The sequence below is a fragment of the Peromyscus eremicus genome, chromosome 19, assembly GCF_949786415.1.
Source record: "Peromyscus eremicus chromosome 19, PerEre_H2_v1, whole genome shotgun sequence".
In the NCBI taxonomy this organism is placed as follows: domain Eukaryota; kingdom Metazoa; phylum Chordata; class Mammalia; order Rodentia; family Cricetidae; genus Peromyscus; species Peromyscus eremicus.
The window spans coordinates 62,017,125-62,036,021 of NC_081435.1; the positions used below are offsets into that span (position 1 = coordinate 62,017,125).

The 18,897-nt window shown below is 44.5% G+C and overlaps 1 protein-coding gene across 1 annotated transcript in view; it reads left to right on the forward strand.

Annotated features, from left to right (window-relative positions):
- The first annotated feature begins 204 nt into the window (after window positions 1-204).
- Window positions 205-18,897, forward strand: part of Myo5b (myosin VB) — a 213,827-nt gene continuing 195,134 nt past the window's right edge. The window contains exon 1 of the mRNA XM_059246817.1: window positions 205-327. Within this exon, the coding sequence (XP_059102800.1) occupies window positions 277-327 (51 nt within the window). The 5' untranslated portion in view covers window positions 205-276. The remainder of the gene's footprint in view (window positions 328-18,897) is intronic.

The following is an 18,897-nucleotide window of genomic DNA, read 5'->3' on the forward strand; positions in this document are numbered from 1 at the left end:
AAAGCTGGGGCCCAAGCACATACCTGCTGGGTGACCTGAGATGCATGTCCCCGTAGGAAGGTTTCACAGCATTCTAAGGCGTGCAGGCTGTGTGGGCTGTCCTGGGAACCTAGCACGTCTGGGATGGTTGCTGTGGAAAAATCGAATTCTGAATTCTAGCCTGGAACTTGGAACACAACTTGTTTGCATACTGATAAAGGGGGTTCTTTGTCGGTGCGGTAGGATGTTGTGGATCCTGCCATACGGGAAGTGGTAATGTACTGATCTTCCTTCGAGATGGATCTAAGAGGGAGTAGCTCCTCTGTCCTGCATTGTTGCATACCACAGGTCAGTTGCAGGGAGACATGAAGTTCATAAAACTGTAGCACATTACTGATTTCAAGTTTCACTAGAAACATTAATTTAAAAAAAATCCCCAAAGAGACGTTAAAACTAGGAGTTAGGTAGAGGCAGTGGGTGCAGAGGCAGGACACACTCATGAAACAATAGTAATTTCTCAGAATAGTGAAAATGCTGATTGTAGAACATCACTATGATGAATATGAATATGAGTATTCACTATGAATCAAATCCATGGGAAGATAAACCCTCTGAAGAATGGTAATACTGTACACCATCCTTCTGGGGTCTTTGTCTCTGATTGGTGGTCTCATTCTTAAGGAATACACACAAGTGTGCTGAGCAAAGACATCTTTTGTTAATTTTCCTCAGAAAGAAACTATGGATTTACTTTTTCATGTCTCTTTTCCTTAAAGAAGGGTCCCTATAAATTGATCTCTAGAAAAACTTTTAAAATGCTACTTAAGAGAATAGAATAGTGGTTACTAGATTCTGGGAATGAAGTGTATAATTGTGAGTGGAGAGAGTCGTTCATCTATACAGGGCTCTATTTGAATATAGGGATAACTTCCAGTGTCCTGTAGCTCATCAGGACAGTTATGGTTAACAGCAATTGAATACTTAAACTGCTAGTAGAGGACTTTTATTGTTCCAAAACCAAGTGTTTGAGGAGATAGATCCACCTTATCCTTACTTGATGCTTATGAATAATTCATGTATTGGGATATCTTATTGTAGCCTATAAAGATGTATGATTGTGTGTTGGCCAAAAGAAAAATTAAAATGTACTTTTAAATGATGCTTTAAAGGGAAGTTGCTTTGTCTTCCAGAAGGGCAGATGGGTAACAAAGAAAAATGATTGTTTTAGAGAGCCCTCCCCCCCATGATGTTATTGAAACTGGGAGTAATAGAAATTCATTAACAAAGATTGGCCAGTCACTGGCATAGGCCTTCTATTGGGCCAAGAATTTTGGAAGAAGCAAAGATGCATAATACACAAGCCATCTTCAAAGGAAATTTATGATCTCGATGGGTAGATAAGATAGACATGCAAAACAGAGGCTGGGGAAAGACTGAACTGCTTCCTATAAATCACTTTTGTACAGTGATGTATCTGTCGATGCATATGTTTTAAATGGCAATGGACTCAACTGCATAATCCTGGCAATTAGTAGAAAGTGGTAATTTTTTAAAGCATAGGGTCCTTGAAGGAGGGTGAAATTCTGGGTTGTGCAAGAGAATATGTCAAAATGTAGGCCATAAAGATTGTATTGCTCTTTCCATTTTATTCCATATGAGCTAATTTGGAGTTAGATAAGAACATGAATCTTCTAAAGATTTGGAGCTGGGGTTATGGTTCAGGTGTGGAGTGCTTCTCTTCCATGCATAGTACCCCTGGATTATTTCTCCAGGGGTACTGTTTCTTTGTGCACGTGACACACAAATCCCAGCTAACTGCTTGGCATTTCTGTAGCTGGAGAATTTCTCTCCAGCTCCCACCAAGCCCCGCCAGTCCCAGAGCCCACTTATAAAATAAACACACCAACTCTTATATTATTTAAACTGCTCGGCCATTAGCTCAGGCCTACCATTGTCTAGCTCTTACTCTTATACTCAGCCCATTTCTGTTAATCTATATGTTGCCACATGTCCCGTGCCTTTACCTGTTGCCCCTACATGATGCTCCTTTAATGGCAGCTGGTGTCTCCTCCCCCTGCCTTCCTCTCCTTTTCTTCTCTCCTCTCTGTTAGTCCCACCTATACTTCCTGTCTGGCTACCGGCCAATCAGTGTTTTATTTATACAGAGTGATATCCACAGCACATTTCTACAAAGGAGTTCTTTATGTTTGGTTCCAAATGAAAGAATCATAGAAGGTTTTCCAGTGTCTGAATGGTGTAGGGCACACATAGTCATGTGAGCAATAGTTTGGGGAATTAGTAGATGAACACTCCTTAAGGCTCAGCAATAGAGGGATTGGTGGGTACCCATATCCATATGTTGGACTCCTAAAATGGGTGAACCAGACCGACATATACCAACAATGATAAAGTCAGTGTTGGGTCTAAAAATTACAGAATGGATCGTATGTTATCATTTATCTGAAATATACAATCAGAAAATATTAGAAATTCTGGGGTACCTGTTTATGTCATTATGGAACACAAATATGGGTAAGAGTCAACCCACTGGCTGGGTAGCATAATGGGTTGTTAGGACTTGAGAGGGCAGTTGGATGGGGATGAAACTCTCAAAGATGAAGGAAATTTTGTTTTTTTAAGTCCAAAGTTGGAGCAGGATAAAAAATGAACATGGGATGTTGGGGATATGGATACTTGCTGGAACTTATCCATATTGTACAAAGATCTCTGCTATTTCATAGTGAAACTCTTTAAAAGGATGGTAAGCCGAACTAAGATGAGTGTGCCTTGCTGAGAAGTGTGGCAGGGGCTTTATTAAGCCTGTGCTTTCTGTGACAGAAGGAGACCAGAGTACAGACAAGAATCCCTGTGTCAGGCCTTTGTACTGAGACCTCAAACATTTTGTAAAGCTACCATTTTCCAGTGCACTGGCAGTGGCATCCTGGGCACAGGCTTGGCAGCTAATATTGGAGGCCAAATTCGTACAGATGTTTTGGCATCTCTTGAAAGAGCGTCTATACTGGCTTCTTTATAATATGATTGGCTGCTCACATAATTGTCTGAAATCTCGATGTGACACTATTATGTGATCTCAGAGGACTGAGGAGAGAGGCCAAGCACTGGGAAGTGTTGGCTGGCTTCATGAGGGACTGTTTATTGTCCATGTGCCTTGGCACCTGCCACATTGGTGCTTAAATATTTATTTGAACTAATGCATCTAAGAATGTTTTATTCATGTGGCACTGTTAATCAGGATGGCTATGAGATCGTCTCCCTGGATGCTGAGAATAAAATATGATGTACTAGATTTACAAAAGTAGTAACAGCGGGAAAGACCTTTGCACCTACAAAGAGTCTCCTAGGAGAAGCTGTGGAGGCCCCTTAGTGGAAGATCTTTAGGTTCTAGTGCCAAGGGCAAGCCACTCACCTCGGCACACAGAGAGCAGGTGACCACAACCCACTGCGTTGGCATCAATCCTCCCAATATTCTTCTTCCCCCACCTTCACTCTGATCTTCAACACTTGCATCTCAAAGAGCACAGCACCCTACAGTCTTTCGGTGAATAAATGTACCATATTTCTCCAAGATCGTTGTCAGAGTGTATAATCCCTTGAGAAATAGGGTATTACCTCCACATTCTGGCAGGCAGCCAAAGGGTAACAGCAATGGCTTATATCCTTTTGGAGTCTCATGGACTCATCTGACCAAAACTCAAAAGGAGATTTCCCATGCCTGGCACTGGTGTTTTTGTTAGTTCATGGCTCTTGAAGGGAACATTATTATTTCATGTGGCATAATTCCATTTAAACTATATATGTATATATATACACAAATACGTACATAAATATATATATATGCATATAATACATATTTAAAACAAGCACATAAAATGAGTTTTACTTTCTAAAAACATCCTTAGTGTTATTTATCTCTCCTTCCTCTGTGTTACGCTTCCCCTCTCCACTTAAATCCCCCCATTTCCCCCATTTCCTCCTTCATAGCACCTTGTTCTGCTGTTCCCCTCTGTAGAGTGCCTTCTCCCTCCCTGTTCCCCTTGTTCCTTTCTCCTGTCCCCTGTGGTTGCTTTAGGTTATATGCTCAAACCCAAAGACTTAGATCTAAGAGCCACCAATGAGAAAGAACCTGTGTTTGTCACTCAGACACAGGACGTGGAGGAACTGAGTGGGAACTGGCCTGGAAACCCTAGTAGTAGAAGGTGATCTGCCAGCTGCCAGGGAGAAAAAGCAACCAGTAGTCCTACCCAGTCCCAAAGCCTATGGACCACAACAATGACCAAGCCCAGCAAGACATACACAAGGGTGCAGTAGTGACAACTAGTGCCTTGGGAGTAGCCAACAACATTGTAATTTGATTTAAGACCCATGCCATAGGAGGAAACTCACGTCTAGTACTGTAAACCTAGTCAACTATGCATGCACGGAAGGTCAGAGACCCTAGAAGGGGAACCTACTAGTGCCATTTTTCTAAACTAACATGATTTCTAACTATATTCCAAATACACATTGCTGTGGATAGCACGCTGTATGCTGTGAATGTGTGTTGCTCTGATTGGTTAATAAATAAATGCTGATTGGCCAGTAGCCAAGCAGGAAGTATAGTATAGGCGGGATAAGAAGAGAGGAGAATTCTGGGAACAGGAAGGCTGAGTCAGGAGTTGCCAGCCAGACACAGAGGAAGCAAGATGTGAAGGCAGAACTGAGAAAAGGTACCAAGCCATGTGGCTAAACATAAATCAGAATTATGGGTTAATTTAAGTGTAAGAGCTAGTCTACAGTTAGCTTGAGCTAATGGCTGAGCAGTTTTAATTAATATAAGCCTCTGTGTGTTTACTTGGGTCCAAGCTGTAGGACCCAGTTTATAGGGCTGTGGGAGCCAGTCAGGACCAGGAAAACTTCAGCTAGAACACATCCTTATACCCACAAATAAGTATAACTCTTACTTCTCATCAAAGAAGAGTGTATTTGCCATAGAGACTATTAAAGACGTCCACAGCTGGTCAAAATGCAGGCAAAAAAATGACTGTGAGGTGCCAATTTCTATAACTCCAACACAACTCTTCACTTAGGTTCAGGGAAAATTCCAGAAGAGGAAGCAGGAAGATTGTAAGAGCCAGAGGATCAGGACACCTGCTGCTAGATAGTGTCTTCTCAACATGACAGGGAAGCCACACCCATGAAATATCAATAGTATGGTTGCCCAAACAAAACCTGACAATGATGATACCAGTTAGCATGCCAGTGTTGCTGTGAGATGTGTTGTAAGGTCCCACCCCTACACAAAGACCTATATGAACTCTATGGCTGCTCAGAAAGGGAGAATCAGTTTTCTCCATGGATGAGACCCTGACAGGTATCCAATCTCAAGTGGTCAGCCCTAAACACATGTACAGCAGTGCCACTAAATGGACTTAGTACAGTGTGTGTGTGTGTGTGTGTGTGTGTGTGTGTGTGTGTGTGTGTGTATACACTATATCAATAGTAATTGAAGACTAGGTCATGAGTTTGAGAGACTAGGGGGCATACAGGAATTAGGGAAAGGGGAAGGAGTAGGGATTACGTGAATATACAATTCATGTGTGAAATTCTCAAAAGTTTTAAATAAAAATGAAATTTCAAAAAGAACCCCATATTCCCACAGAAAAAGAATTGAGGCATTTCAATTTTGGGGGTGGGGTTAGAGTAGATACATAGTCACATTTCCTCACTCCCTCCCTTCTCCCAGGAGTACTGTGTTCAGTGTCCATGGTCGAAAGGACGACTGCTGAAATGAGAAATCCAGCTTCCCAGGCAATAAAACAGGGCAGGTTTCTGCCTTACTGAGGGTTGCCCTCGCCTCTGGGCAATAGCACAGTCCTGAACAGCATTCGCATGTTAAATTATCTTTGTGCACTTTTATGGTCCATGATGTCACCATGTAGCTTAAAGTCTGAACTGGTAATCCTAGTTTCATCTGATACATAATTTCAAAAAGGCAGTGCTAGGCAAGTGGCTGGTGTCCCTGGGAAAAGTAACAGAGTGAAATGTTCTTTGTTTAGCCCGGAGATGGGGTGGGCTGATTATTAGATAGTCATGGCTACAGATGTTATGGATTTCAATTTTTATAAAACTCCAGAGAGCAGGTGATGTGAATGTGTTTCCAATAATGCTTGTGTTTGTTAATGAAAATAATCTAAGCTGTTAGTATGATGGAGACATGATCATGTATGATGAGCTAGGTAACATACCAAGAAAGGTTCCAGGGCTGCTAATACTGATTATGCTGAGTCTGCCTGGAGATTTTGCGGATCTGACCTGGCAGGTGGGCGAGAGTGAAAGTCTTGCCTCAGAAGAAACTGGTTCTGGTTGACACTTTGTAAGAAGAATGGGCAGAGCCTGTTGAATTTACTGAGGCCCAACCTCCCAACCAATTTTCCTTGAGTGGGAGTAATCTATTCCCCATTTACTTCTCAGAAGAATTCTGAGGTTTGAGCTTGATAGTGATTTTACATTCTCCAAATGATAAACAAATATGTTGCCATTATCATTAGAGTAAGTGGTGAGCCATATGTATTATAGGTTCAGAATTTCCCGGAAGACAGAACCTAAGAACTTGAGGAGCCTCTCTAGCAAGTAAAGAAATTGCTGTGTGAGTAATGAATTCTCTGGGGCTGGAAGTATTTAAGTCCAAACTGCATAAAACCATCCTTGTGCCAGAGATCCAGAAGAGATATGAAGATTGAGTACACATTTTCTTTCGGTCTCCTCCCTCTCACCAATTATGTGGTTTAGATGTGCACATATTATTCTTGGCTCCACCAATCAGCTATGAGAAAGCTTGTAGATAAGGGGGTCTAGAGGGAGCAGTACAAATGGTTGACATGTTATTACAAAAAAATCTGAATATGACTCAGAGAAAGCTGAGAGAACAAATACCCAACTGCCTGCTTTACCTCCAGTAAAGGATCATAGGTTCGTCTTTTCCCTATTCATTTTACAGATTAGAAAATTGAAGCTCAAACTGACAGTATGTGCTACTGTTGACTCAATGAATGCTGGGTATTGCTTGACAAACTTGATTGTGTTGTGGAAGTCTTCCATCTAATTTTTAGAAGAGACCTCATGATACACTGAGGCACAAGGAGACTGTTACTCTCTAGAGGTGCACAGCTGCTGCTGCATCTGGCTGGCTGGAATGTGTTTTCTGTGAAAGTGCTTTGGTAGTTGTTCATGCAAATATCCATGTCTTGTTAATTTGCTTTTAAGTGAAAGGATCTCCATTGAGGTAGACTAGATGTCTTGAGGATGAGTGAGTTAGAGATCCCTGATGATCCTGGATGCACTAGCAGGATGTTCCTATCCTACCTATTACCATATGTGGCCTTGGGGACACAAGCAAGCCTATGTATGTGAAGAATAATTGACCATATGTTAAAGAGAAGTCAACTGTCCATGACCAAAGATTGCATTCTTTCTTGTCATTGGGTGCTTAGGACTCTAGTGCTTACACATCACACAGAATGTGCCTGCCTGGGGTAATTATATGTTTGGTCTTTGTTTCCAGTTCCTGGTGCATAGGTTTTAAGATCATGGGACTCTCTGGATTGGCAGATGTGTCTTTTTTATGTTACCAAGGTGTCTGCAGCCTCTATCTAGATAGCTTCAGGATGGGGACTGAGTGCCACAAATGCTAAGCAAGGTATGATTAGAGGGCTGTAACTAACTTTCAGTTCTACTGCTTTGGCTGTAGGGAGAGGAGCTGGGGTGAAGTTAATCACCAGTGGCCAGTAGCTTAAGTAATCATGCCTATGTCAATGAAACTGCCATAAAACCTTAAAGGATGGAGTCTGGAAAACTTGTAGGTTGGTGAACGCATGGAGGTGCTAGGTTCCCTTGGAGGAGGCATGAAGACCAAGCTGCCCTCCCTCCAATCCTGTGTACCTCTTCTATTTGGCCATTCCCTATTTATATCCTTTCCAATGAATTATGTTAGTAAAACATATAAGTTTTATGAGCTAGCCCAGCAAATGAAGGAATCCTTAGGACACTCCCTCCCCCGTTTACAGCTGATAGGTCAGTAGCATGGACAGAAACATGAGACCTGCAACTGTCATCTCACCTGGGGACCAGTGCTATGAGACTGAGCCACAACTTCAGGCTCATGGTATGCAGGTTCTTTTCCATTTTTCCTGCATCCATACAATGGCTGGTGGATAAATCACATGGGTACAGGATGGGTGAGTCAGCTGAGGCAGTCCAGAGCCATCTGTTAGTGTTTGGTTCGTTAGATAGTTTTAAATGGCAGGCCTTTGTTTGCCTGAAGGTTGTGGATCTTCAGTGAGGATAAAGGGTTGAGAATGAGCTGGAGATTCTCCTGGGCTCTGGAGTAGGTTGTCTTCAGAAGTGTCAAATCTCTTGGTGACTTCAAGTAGGATATAATCCATGTGAGGGCTGCTTGGAAGATGGAGTCCCAAGGAAGGAACCCTATTGAAGGAGTTAGCCTAAGTCCCTGCTTTGATGATCTGTTGGAAGTTGGAGGAGGATGGGGAAATGAAGTCCCCTGAGAAGAAAATGGCAGATGTTTTCTTGGAAGACATTGGAAGTTGACATCATTCTTAACTTTCTTCCAAGTTCAGCTTGCAATACTGGGTATAAAAGAATCTTGTCTCAGGTCTGCCTCCTGCTCATTTCTTGGTTTACCCAACTGAGCTTTTGAAGGAAATGCTACAGGTGAGTTAGAGCCTTAGCTGGAGTGGGATGGCAGGCAGTGACTCAGGGATCAAAGGCTGCGGGGACTCTCAGCAAGCAGACCTTTGACTCCGGAGTTCCCTTAGGCTGGGTCAGCACAGTAGCTTAGGCAGCCTTCCGTATGTAGTGTATGTCCCACGAGTGCTTATTATTTAGCATAACTCTAGTGACAGTTTTGACTCTGTACTCTTTTCTTGTTTGTCCCCCCCCCCACATTGTCCTTATTTCTAACACCAAATACTTGAGGAGCCTTCTGCTGACTGAGGACTGCTTGTAAATGCATGTAGAGATCTGTTGGTCTCTGGTCCAATGTTATTCTCAACGGTGGCGGTGTGGATATCAGCACTGGTTTCTCTATGAACTTTATAAACATGTCTACTTGGAACAACATACAACAAGAACCTAGCAAGGGCAGGCAGGACAATGGGCACAGAGGTGCGTGAGGTCCTTGCAAGGCTCTACTTTGGAAAGCTGTGGCTTGAGAGGCTGCTGGATGGCTTCCTGGAACTAAGATGTAGAGCCTTTAGAATTGGGGGCTTACGTCTCTTAACCATGTCACTAGAGCCAGCCCACCATTCTGTCAGGCTGTCCCCCTTTGGGCAAGCTGTACTAACTGCCCCAGCAATCCCTTTTGCCTAGTGCCATTTTATTTTATTTTTCTGTGTTTTGTCTTGTGCCTTTGAAAATGGTACTGATGTTATTTCTTGTGTGCGCTGTTTGAGATGATGAAAATCCTAGAGGCTTGATGGTGGTGATTATGTAATATGAGTATAGTTTATGCTTAAAGTTGTTTAAAATGACTGAAATGGAAGGTGCTGTTACGTTTTAGTATAATTAACTGTAATTTGAGAACAATGACACCTGTAACAGGAACAGCCTCTCCCCACATCAGAAGTCTCTGGGCTGTGACTGAATGGTATCTTGTGCCCTCGTGGTAATGAGACCCAGCTACCCTAGGGTAGAATCACAGGAGAATCCAGGACAGGATTCCTTTGGACACGTCCCATTTGGATCATTGCCCAAGCTCTAAGCCTGGATGATCTGACAGTACTCTAGAGGCCATCAGCTCCATTGACGCCCCAGGTGACTGTACAGAAGCAGCTCAGTCATTCATGCAGTCTTCCATTCATGGTCTCCAGTGTTGGCAAGATGGCGGGCAATTAGGCAATGTATAAACAGTGAGATTTCTCTGCTCTGTTGCTGCAGTGAGGGGCTCTGCACCCCAGGGAAAGAATTTAAGGGAGCTTCATTTCTTAACCTGGGCATCATCTTCTAGAGAAGGCGGGGGTAAGACACCTTTAGGGTTGGTAGGAAGAAGAGGGCTTCTATGACCTCTCTCACACAGGGACAGTTGCAGCAGGGTGTGTGTGTGTGTGTGTGTGTGTGTGTGTGTGTGTGTGTGTACGCACACGCGTCTGCCTTCTGAAGAGGAAAGATAGTCACAGATTAAGTGTATTACCTTTCCCTGGAATGTAATTTTTTTAAACCTAATATGCACATTAATGAAAGATTTGAAGAAAAACAGACATAGTTACAGTGAGGCCAAAGACCAGAATGAAATATCCACTGCAATCCTTGTTAACAGTATTGAAATCAAATACATAAGATTGGGTATGTAAAATGAAAAAAGTTAATGAAGGATTCATGCTGCTACCATCCAGTCAAGAGGAGACGCCCCCTGGAAGTTTGCAGCCCCATCTCTCTGCCAAGGACAAGAGTGTCCAGACGTTCTTGTCCTTGGACTGTTTTTGAGGCTTACATGAACAGAGTAGTTTAGTGTATGTTGTGCTTTGGTCACAGCTGGAATTAGCCTTGTGTGTACTTGTGGTTTGTTCCTATCATGACTGATTTGAGTGTACTATGATAGGGATAGCCTGGAATTTGTTCATTCTATTGCTAGTGGCATTGTGTTATTTATAGTTCTTGGCGATTATAAAAAAAGGCTGCGTGTAGTAGTCTTGTACCTGTCTTTTGGTGAACATGTGTTCGCATGTCTTTTGGGCTCATAAGTAGCATCGCTGTCACAGAAGAGCAGGTCAGAGTAGCTCTCTTCTTTGTATGTCTAGAAACCACGTGGAAAACCCCACATTGGTCCACATCTTTTGTCAGAGATTCATTCCTTCTCCCCTTCCTTCCCCTTTTCCTCCTCCCCTCCCTTTCTCCCTCCACCTTTTCCTCCTTCCTTCCTTCTGTGTGCTCCCTTCCCCTTCTCTTCTCTTGTGGTATGTAATGGAGTCAGTCACACTTTAAATTTCCCGAATGACTGAAGTTGAGCACTTCTAGTCATTTGCGTGGTTATAAAGGCAAAGGAGAATGCTGGGGGGTAACAGTGTGTGCCCTCCCCTCCCTTGCCCTTAGGGGGTGTAGATAGAAAGGTTTGCCCTAATGGACACCGGTGTGTTCTCGGCCTTGTGGGACCCAGAAGGAAGCCTGTTCCCAGGACGCTCAGGGATCTGAGACTGATTTAGGCGTGCTGATGCAGCTCTTCTGCTGTGGGGCCTCCTCTATCTGGATTCAGCTTAACAGGCACCGGATCTTTGGAGACTCCTGTCCTTTTTCAGCCTTCGGGAGGTAGATTGACTTAGGATAAAGGAGCATCCCAGCTATCACTATTTCCACTGACTTCTCCTCTGCTCTGGCCCTGGTTGCTTGGCTTCTGTTGCACTCAGAGAACATGAGCGTAAGTCCCAGCCTGGCTGCCTTGTGTGGGAACATGCGCCTTTTCCTCCAGGTCCAAGGAGTGTGTTGGCTGAAGGCTAACGTGTGTTTTGCAGCACGCGGGGACCAATGAAGGAGCTGACCTCCCTGAACTCTGCCTCTTCTGATCCGCAATAGCAAACTTGTGAGCACAGAACCTTAGCGTCCCAGCAGGTAGAGGCCTGCTGACCACCTTTAACCAGCCTTTCCTGTGTTAGTCTGTTTCCCCACCTGCCCTTTACATAACCCAAGTACCATTCTAGAAGCAGCCATTCTTTAAAATGAATAAACGAAGCCTCCTAGTGAGGTTTGCCTGAGGTATAATTGAGCAAATGTTCTAAAAACTTAAGATTGGGGATTGTGCAGAAGAGCACTTTGAATCTGTGGGAGGTGACTAGTTACCCACGATGCTTAAGCTCTGAGCACTTTGCTTCTTCTGATTGGACCTCTTGTTCGTACTGCATGGTGAGTGTGAATTCAGTGGCTGGATCCAGCCCATTTTGAGTTGAAAGTTCATTTTTCTTAAACAGTTTTTCTTTGGGTTTTAAAATTAGTTTCTTAGGTGTGCATACAAAGGAACAGGTTGAGTTGCGGTGTCCTGGTACACAGATGCCACTCCGCTTTGTTCCCGATGTTTCTCTTCCCCATCACTCTCATGCTCTCCCTGTAGTAAGTATGCAGGCATACAGCCAGCTCCTCTTAGTTCCTGTAACCCTGCTCATGATCAAAGCCATGGGGTGCTACGTAAACTGGAACATGGATGCAGTGGTCCCCAGACGATGGATTTCATGTACTAGGAAAAGAGAGATAGAACGCAAGGATCCTAGCTACAGATGGATTGTCACCCCCCCCACACCACTTACTTGTATTTTATTTATTAAACTGTATTTATTCCTTTAAGATGCCATACACTATATTTTGACCATATTCACCTCTCCTTCCTTCCAGTAACTCTACCCAGATCTACTCCCGCCTCCCTATCCCCCAACTTGGTGTCCTCTTTTTTTTTCTTTCTTTTACTAGCCCAGTCTAGTCTGTACACTCCTGGGTGTGGGGCCCTCCACTGCAGGATGGAGCCTTCCATTGGAGCATGGTAGACCTTTCGGGAGCCACACCTAAAAAGGGAAGAAACAAGCAAAAAACCAACTCTTGCTCTCCTAGAAACCATCAGCTATCCACCGCTCCTCAGTCGGGGTGAGGGCTCATGAACCCCTTCCCACTCCAGGCTAGAATGCTGACAGCCACAGCTGTTGTGAGTCCCTAAGTGCAGAAGTCCTGTCATGTTCAGAAGGCACTGTTTCACTCCGGTCCTCCCTGACTTCCGGCTCTTACAGTCATTTTGCCCCTTCTCTGATGGTTCCTGAGCCTTGGGGTATGGTGTATGTGTGTGACACAGATGTCCCGTGTGTGGCTGAGTACTTCCGGGTCACTCACTCTCTGCACTTTGACCCGTTGTGAGTTTCTGCATTAACTGCTTTCCACTGCACAAAGAAACTACTTCTGAGGCCTGAGGCCTGCACTAGTCTGAGGTTAAGTCCTTTTAAACTACAGGCAAAAGAACCCTGCCTGCCGTTCATTATCCTAGGTTCTATTTTGTTTATAAATTTTTTTTTTGTTAAAAAAGATATAATCCCAGTATAAAGAATATCATTTTCTTGAAAAGACGATGTCATCTTTACAGGCATATAAAAGGAATATATGTAGGGCTAAAGAGACGACTCAGTGGGTAAGAATACTTACTGTGCAAGGAAGAGGACCCAGGTTCAAATCCCCAGCACCCATGTACAAAGGGGGATATGACGGTATGTGTACTTGTAAACTGGCACTTACGGGACAGAGACAAGTGGATCCCAAGATCTAACTAGCAACTAGCCTACCCAAGATGGTAAACTTCTAAAGAGAGACCCTGTCTCAAGGAAGTACAATAGAAGAAGTCTTGCTCTGACCTATTCATTTAGGTACACAAGCTTGCACACCTGGACTCAAATACACACACACACACACACACACACACACACACACACACACTCTCATACACACACATACACACAGGTATACACATATAGTAAATATATTTAAAAGCAATTTCTGATGAAGATAAAGAAACAACTGATAAGGTTATGCACAGTAGTAGCCCAGGCTAGCCTGGAACTCACTAGGTAGCCCAGGATAGTTTTGACTTGGGGCAATCTCCCTGCCTCGGTCTCCCAACTGCTAGGATTACAGGCATGAGCTACTGTGCTAAGGTGTTCTTTTCAGATGCAGGCTTCTTAGTGTGGCCTCCTTTATGTGACGTAAGTGTGAATGTCCTGGGAGGTCTTATCACAGCCACTGTCAAGCTACTCGTTTAATGATACTATTCTTTTTAATTAAAACGTAATTACATCATTTCCCCCTCCAATTCTTCCCATGTAACCTCCTTGGCTCTCTCTTAAATTCATGGTCTCTGTTTAATTGTTACAAATGTTGCTTCTTGTCTAACCTTTCCTAGCAGGTCCCAACACAGTGACAGCATAGGTTCAAAGGTGTGTCAAAGGTGTGGCTGCAGAGGCAGAATTCCAAGCAGGCCGTGAAGATTGACATGGCCCGCTGAAATACTTCATCGGTTCCACTTCCATTGGACTTGCTCACTGAAGGCTTGTGGCGGGAAGAGCAGGACTGGCTGCCTGATGCATCTTGGGATGTGCTGGCTTTGGAAAGCCTTGGGAGGTGGTACTGCCATTGTGGCTGTCTCTGGCTGGTACCTGCCTTGGCTTCTAGGGTGGTGTGCAGAGTTTCCTACATGGGTTTTGCTTGGAATAGAAGCTTGCTGGGTGGGTTCACTAGTGCTGTTGTCTTTTCCTTAGTGCTGATGGCTGTAACTGGGTAAGTGGGTTCCTGAACTAACATGTTGCATTCTTGGTCAGCAACACCCTCTTCCTGCTCTTACAAGCACTGCATTTATGTGAACTTATCCCCATGGAGACATAAATATACATACATATTTTTTAAACTAAAATATAAAAAAAAATGAGAGTTAGACTCCTCAGGACCATACCACTTGATGTGATATCTCATTGTCCAGCCTAGTTCTTTTGTGTGAGTTTGTTCTATACTCTTGGTGTCTTAGACATCTCTTTCCTCTGAATGTTAATCTAGGAGCAATACCGACAGAAATGTGGCCATTTGTCCAACAGTGAAGCATCTATAACACACATGGGCTGTTCAGGCATAAATGAGGCTCCTCAACAAATTGCCTGAGTGCCTGCTGCATATCTGGCACTGATCTTGACACTAGAGATGGACCAGTGAACAGAACAAGATGTTTCTGCCTGGAGCTCACGTTGAGGGGCTTAAGACAGACAGGAAATGAACCCAAGCTATTCAGACAGGAGAAGAAACGATGACAGGGAACAGAAGTGATTGATGAGCCCGTTTTTAGGTTAATTGCTGAAGAACAGTTTTATGGGAAGGTGAGTCTTGAGCTGAGGTTTGTGAGACGAGGGGGGCCATCTATGAGAGTCCCCCAGGCAGAGTGTGGTCAGGAAGGTTGTTGATTCGGACTACAAGGGAAGAAGACTCAGGTGTATTTCCTGCCATGGAACCCACAGACGGGAAAGGTGAGAGCAGAGAACAACCTACATTCAGATTTTATTAAAACAGGGAGATTTTAAGCAGAGGAGCAACATGATCTGGTGGACCCTTCCAAGAAGACACTGGCTGCTGGGGAGAAAAGTCTGTGAGGGTAAGAAGCAGAGACCACAGAGAGGGGCTAGGCTGGAGTACACAGAGTAAAGGGAGACGTGGCAGATCCAGGGTGCCCTTTTTTAAAAAAAAATTTTACACCCCAGTTGCTGTTTGTCCACCCTTCTTTCCTCCAGTCCCTCCCCCTACCTTCTGTGTTCCCACCCCCAATACACTCCTCCTCTGTTTCTGTTCAGGAAAAGGCAGGTCTTCCATGGATATCCACAAAGCATGGCACCTTTGGGGACAGAACTAAGGAGCTTGGCTTGATGACGGAATGTGTCTAGAGGGAGAGATAGGAAGCTAGGTAATACCTGGGCTTCTTTATGATAGTGACCAAGTAGACGGGCATATCATTTTCAGAGGTGAGAAAGACTAGCAAAGAGATGGACAGGCTCAGGAGCTCAGTTTATGTTTTCTAAACATTAATCATACACTTTAGACTCCAAATCCAGGCACTGAGTTGGATATGTGGGTGCAGGTCCCAGAGAACAAGTCATTGGTGAGTTAGTCACATGAGTTAGTAGCCAGATGGCGGGACAAGAAGATACCGGTAGTTTATAGCATGTAGCCAACGTGGGGGACTAAGTAGGCAAGTGGAGCAGAGATTTGAACAACACCATGACCACTGAGGACAAGACACCAGGACGGGCAGGAAAGCTAATTGCTCTCACAGTGCTTTCTTGTAGAGGAAGAGTAGTCTCCTAATTAACTTTGGCGGGATCTTGTTGGCTCAGCTTCTACAGAGCCTCTTGGTGTTTTCTCATCTTAGAAGCGTGCAGAGCATCACTGAGTGATTAAATTCATAGAAATCGTTCAATGGTTTGCTTGTTTTCAATCATTTTATTCATGCCATCTGGGTACCCCTTGCCATGGTACTAGTCTTTGACATTAGAGCAGCAGTGATGGAGCCTGGCATTTGTATAATGCTTGTTCCTGCTAAACGTGTAACAATTCCTTTTTTCACTGGTCACCCACCTTGAACTTCCTCTGGTTTCTCCTGAAGAGTTAGGTGGGATTCCCTTAGTGATGGCTAAATCTTCTGCCGCGCTGTGAACCCAGCCTGCCTTCTGGATTTACCCTCTGCTCCACACACCTCTGGTTCCACTCTAACCAGTAGCGTTACTCCTTAGAGCTCTCCCTCCACTTCTCGCTTGGCATATCAGCGCTTGTTTCTTTCTGCCTCCACTCATTCTCATCGCACTGTGGTGGCCTTTATCTGGTGGTGGGAGCTGCCTGCTCAGCCTTTCCCAGGGCTGGTGCCACTCGCTAGAATGATCCTTGTGCTGATTTTCCATAACTCCGTGGTCTTCCGCGTACTGGGTGCTGCTGATTTTATGTTTTGTGTAATCATACTGTGAGCTCTTAACAGGAAGGTCCGTCAAAGATGCCACCGTGCCTCATGCTGTCATTGCACAAACTTGTGACGTATTTACCACCTGAAAGCCCTTCCCCTTTGATGCCCATTTGAGGGAAGACAGCCATCTCTCACAAATAAGGAGACTCAGAGGAAGTGGGCTGGTGTGCACACCCTCCACTCCATTTCCAACTTTCATAAGGCATTCGGAACATAAATTACCTCAGCAATTTCTCTTGAGTCTCTGCTATGAGACGTGTTCAGGGGTGCTTGGCAGCCTTTGTACTGGATCTTGGTAGAGCCTCAGCCACACTGCCCCCTGCTTTCTCCCCTGAGGCCATGGAGAAGTTGGGTGTTTTGGAACCCTTTTTGCAATGGTTGTTTGGGATGTAAGGTGCCTTAGGAGTTGCTGGCTGCCTCTGTACAGCATGTTCTAGAAGTTAGCTATTGACTTTTCTGCTGTGAATAGACTGAAGCCTAAGACTTAGTGGAATGTCACGGGATGCTCCTATCAGCCATACAGCAGGTGTTAGGAGTCCTGTTCTTGGCATTCTTCCACTTAAAGGGCTATCAAACACTTTGTTTACATACAACATTTTGCCTCCAAGCTTCTTGAGGCTTCAGGTCACAGGCAGTCTGTCTGAGCTAGACTTCTCACAGATAAGATCTGGAAGGGACAGGAGCCTTGGCTGTGCAACTCTGCAGGGGGACGTGCAGAGTCTCAGACTCATGATGGGATTTGACACACAGCCGTTCTTGAGCTGGTGACATCCTCTTGCTGGTGGGTTATTTAGACGGTGCTACACTTAGTATTTCTGATGGGAAAGAGGCTGTGGGTTCTTGTTGAAACAAAAGTCTAGAGCACTAGAGTGTGTTCTTATTCTCCCGGCCCCGCCCCGCCCCCCTGTCTGACTTGCTTTCTCCAGCAAGGTTGCCCTGGCTAAACCTCCCCAAACGGCTCTACCACTACAGGGGCACATTTCTCTTTCAGATCATCACACTTGCCTACTGGGGGCTTGTACCATCCTTCCAAGCAGGTTTTGGACATGGTTGTGAGAGGAAGGGATAGAGCAGGAAACCATTTGCTGCTGTGAATTGCGGCTGCCACAGCACGATGCTGCTCTTCATCCCTATAGCTTCAGTGAACACAGACTCTACCAAGCATCACCCAAAGATACAGTGGGAGAGGGGTGCTTGTGTTTTCCACAGGCAGACTAGAGCTACAGACTCGGGATGTATCTCTGTAAATGGTACTGGAGGAAATAGTGCCATTCTGGCCACGTCCAAACCTGTATAACTGAACAGCTGGCATATGTATCTGTCTTAAGAATTAGATGTGTGGTTGTTTCAACAACTATTGATATTGATGTTGCATCACACTTGGCCAAAAGCTCACTGGTTATTTAGAGCATAAGGCATCTGGAAAGAAGCAAGAGTTTTGTTGGAAAAATGAGGCTTATCATGCTGCCCCAGGGTTTCTGATCTTATCTGGGTTCAGAACACTTTCAGGTTGAAAGTGTTTTGCAAATAACTCTTCTAGAACATTCTTGTGGAATGTGTAAGACTGTATTACAGGTCCGCAGGGGTCACTGAGTTCTTAGTGGTGAGAGTGTAACTCAGACCTTGGTAAAGGACAACCTCCGAGCAGCACCACTCACCTCCGAGCAGCACCACTCACGCTCACTTGGTGTGTCAGCTCTACTCCGATGAGCTGCAGGAAGGCAGCGGGCGGCGGCTTCTGCTTTGGAAACCATAGGATTTCCAGCCATGTCATTTTTCCACGTACAGAGAAGAGGGAGCATTATCGGTTTCTTCGTTTCCTTTACAGCATCTCCTAAAGTAGATTTTCATTCTGATACTGTTGTTTGCGAAGTTTTACATTGAGACAAGTTGCACTTCATTTCAGCTCATCTCATTAAGATGAGCTCTCTTCCTGAGTCCCTGAGAGTGAGATGCACAGGGGTGCATTTCAGTGTGGCTTCTGTCCTTCATTCTTTTTCTAAACTCGCCTTAGTCCCCTCTTTTTAGGCATGCAGAAGGCCAGATTGAGCCAGCCACCTTCCTAGCTACATACCTACCTTTCATCTGGGCAAAAGAGAACATTGTAGTGTCTCTGAAAATAGAGGAACATGAGGTGGGTACGGTCATCCTGAGAAACCTGTGGTTCACAGTAGCTATGGTCATCCTGGGAAATCTGTGGTTCACAGTGGCCACGGTCACCCTGGGAAATCTGTGGTTCACAGTGGCCCTCTTTCCTGATGTGTACACTAGATAGCCTCTGAAAAGAATGATTAGGTCTCAAATACGCAGCCATTCTATTGATAATACTTGTTCAGTATTCCTTCCAGAATTATGGTGGGAATCAGAGGTACCTCTTTATAGTCTTTAGTTCATAC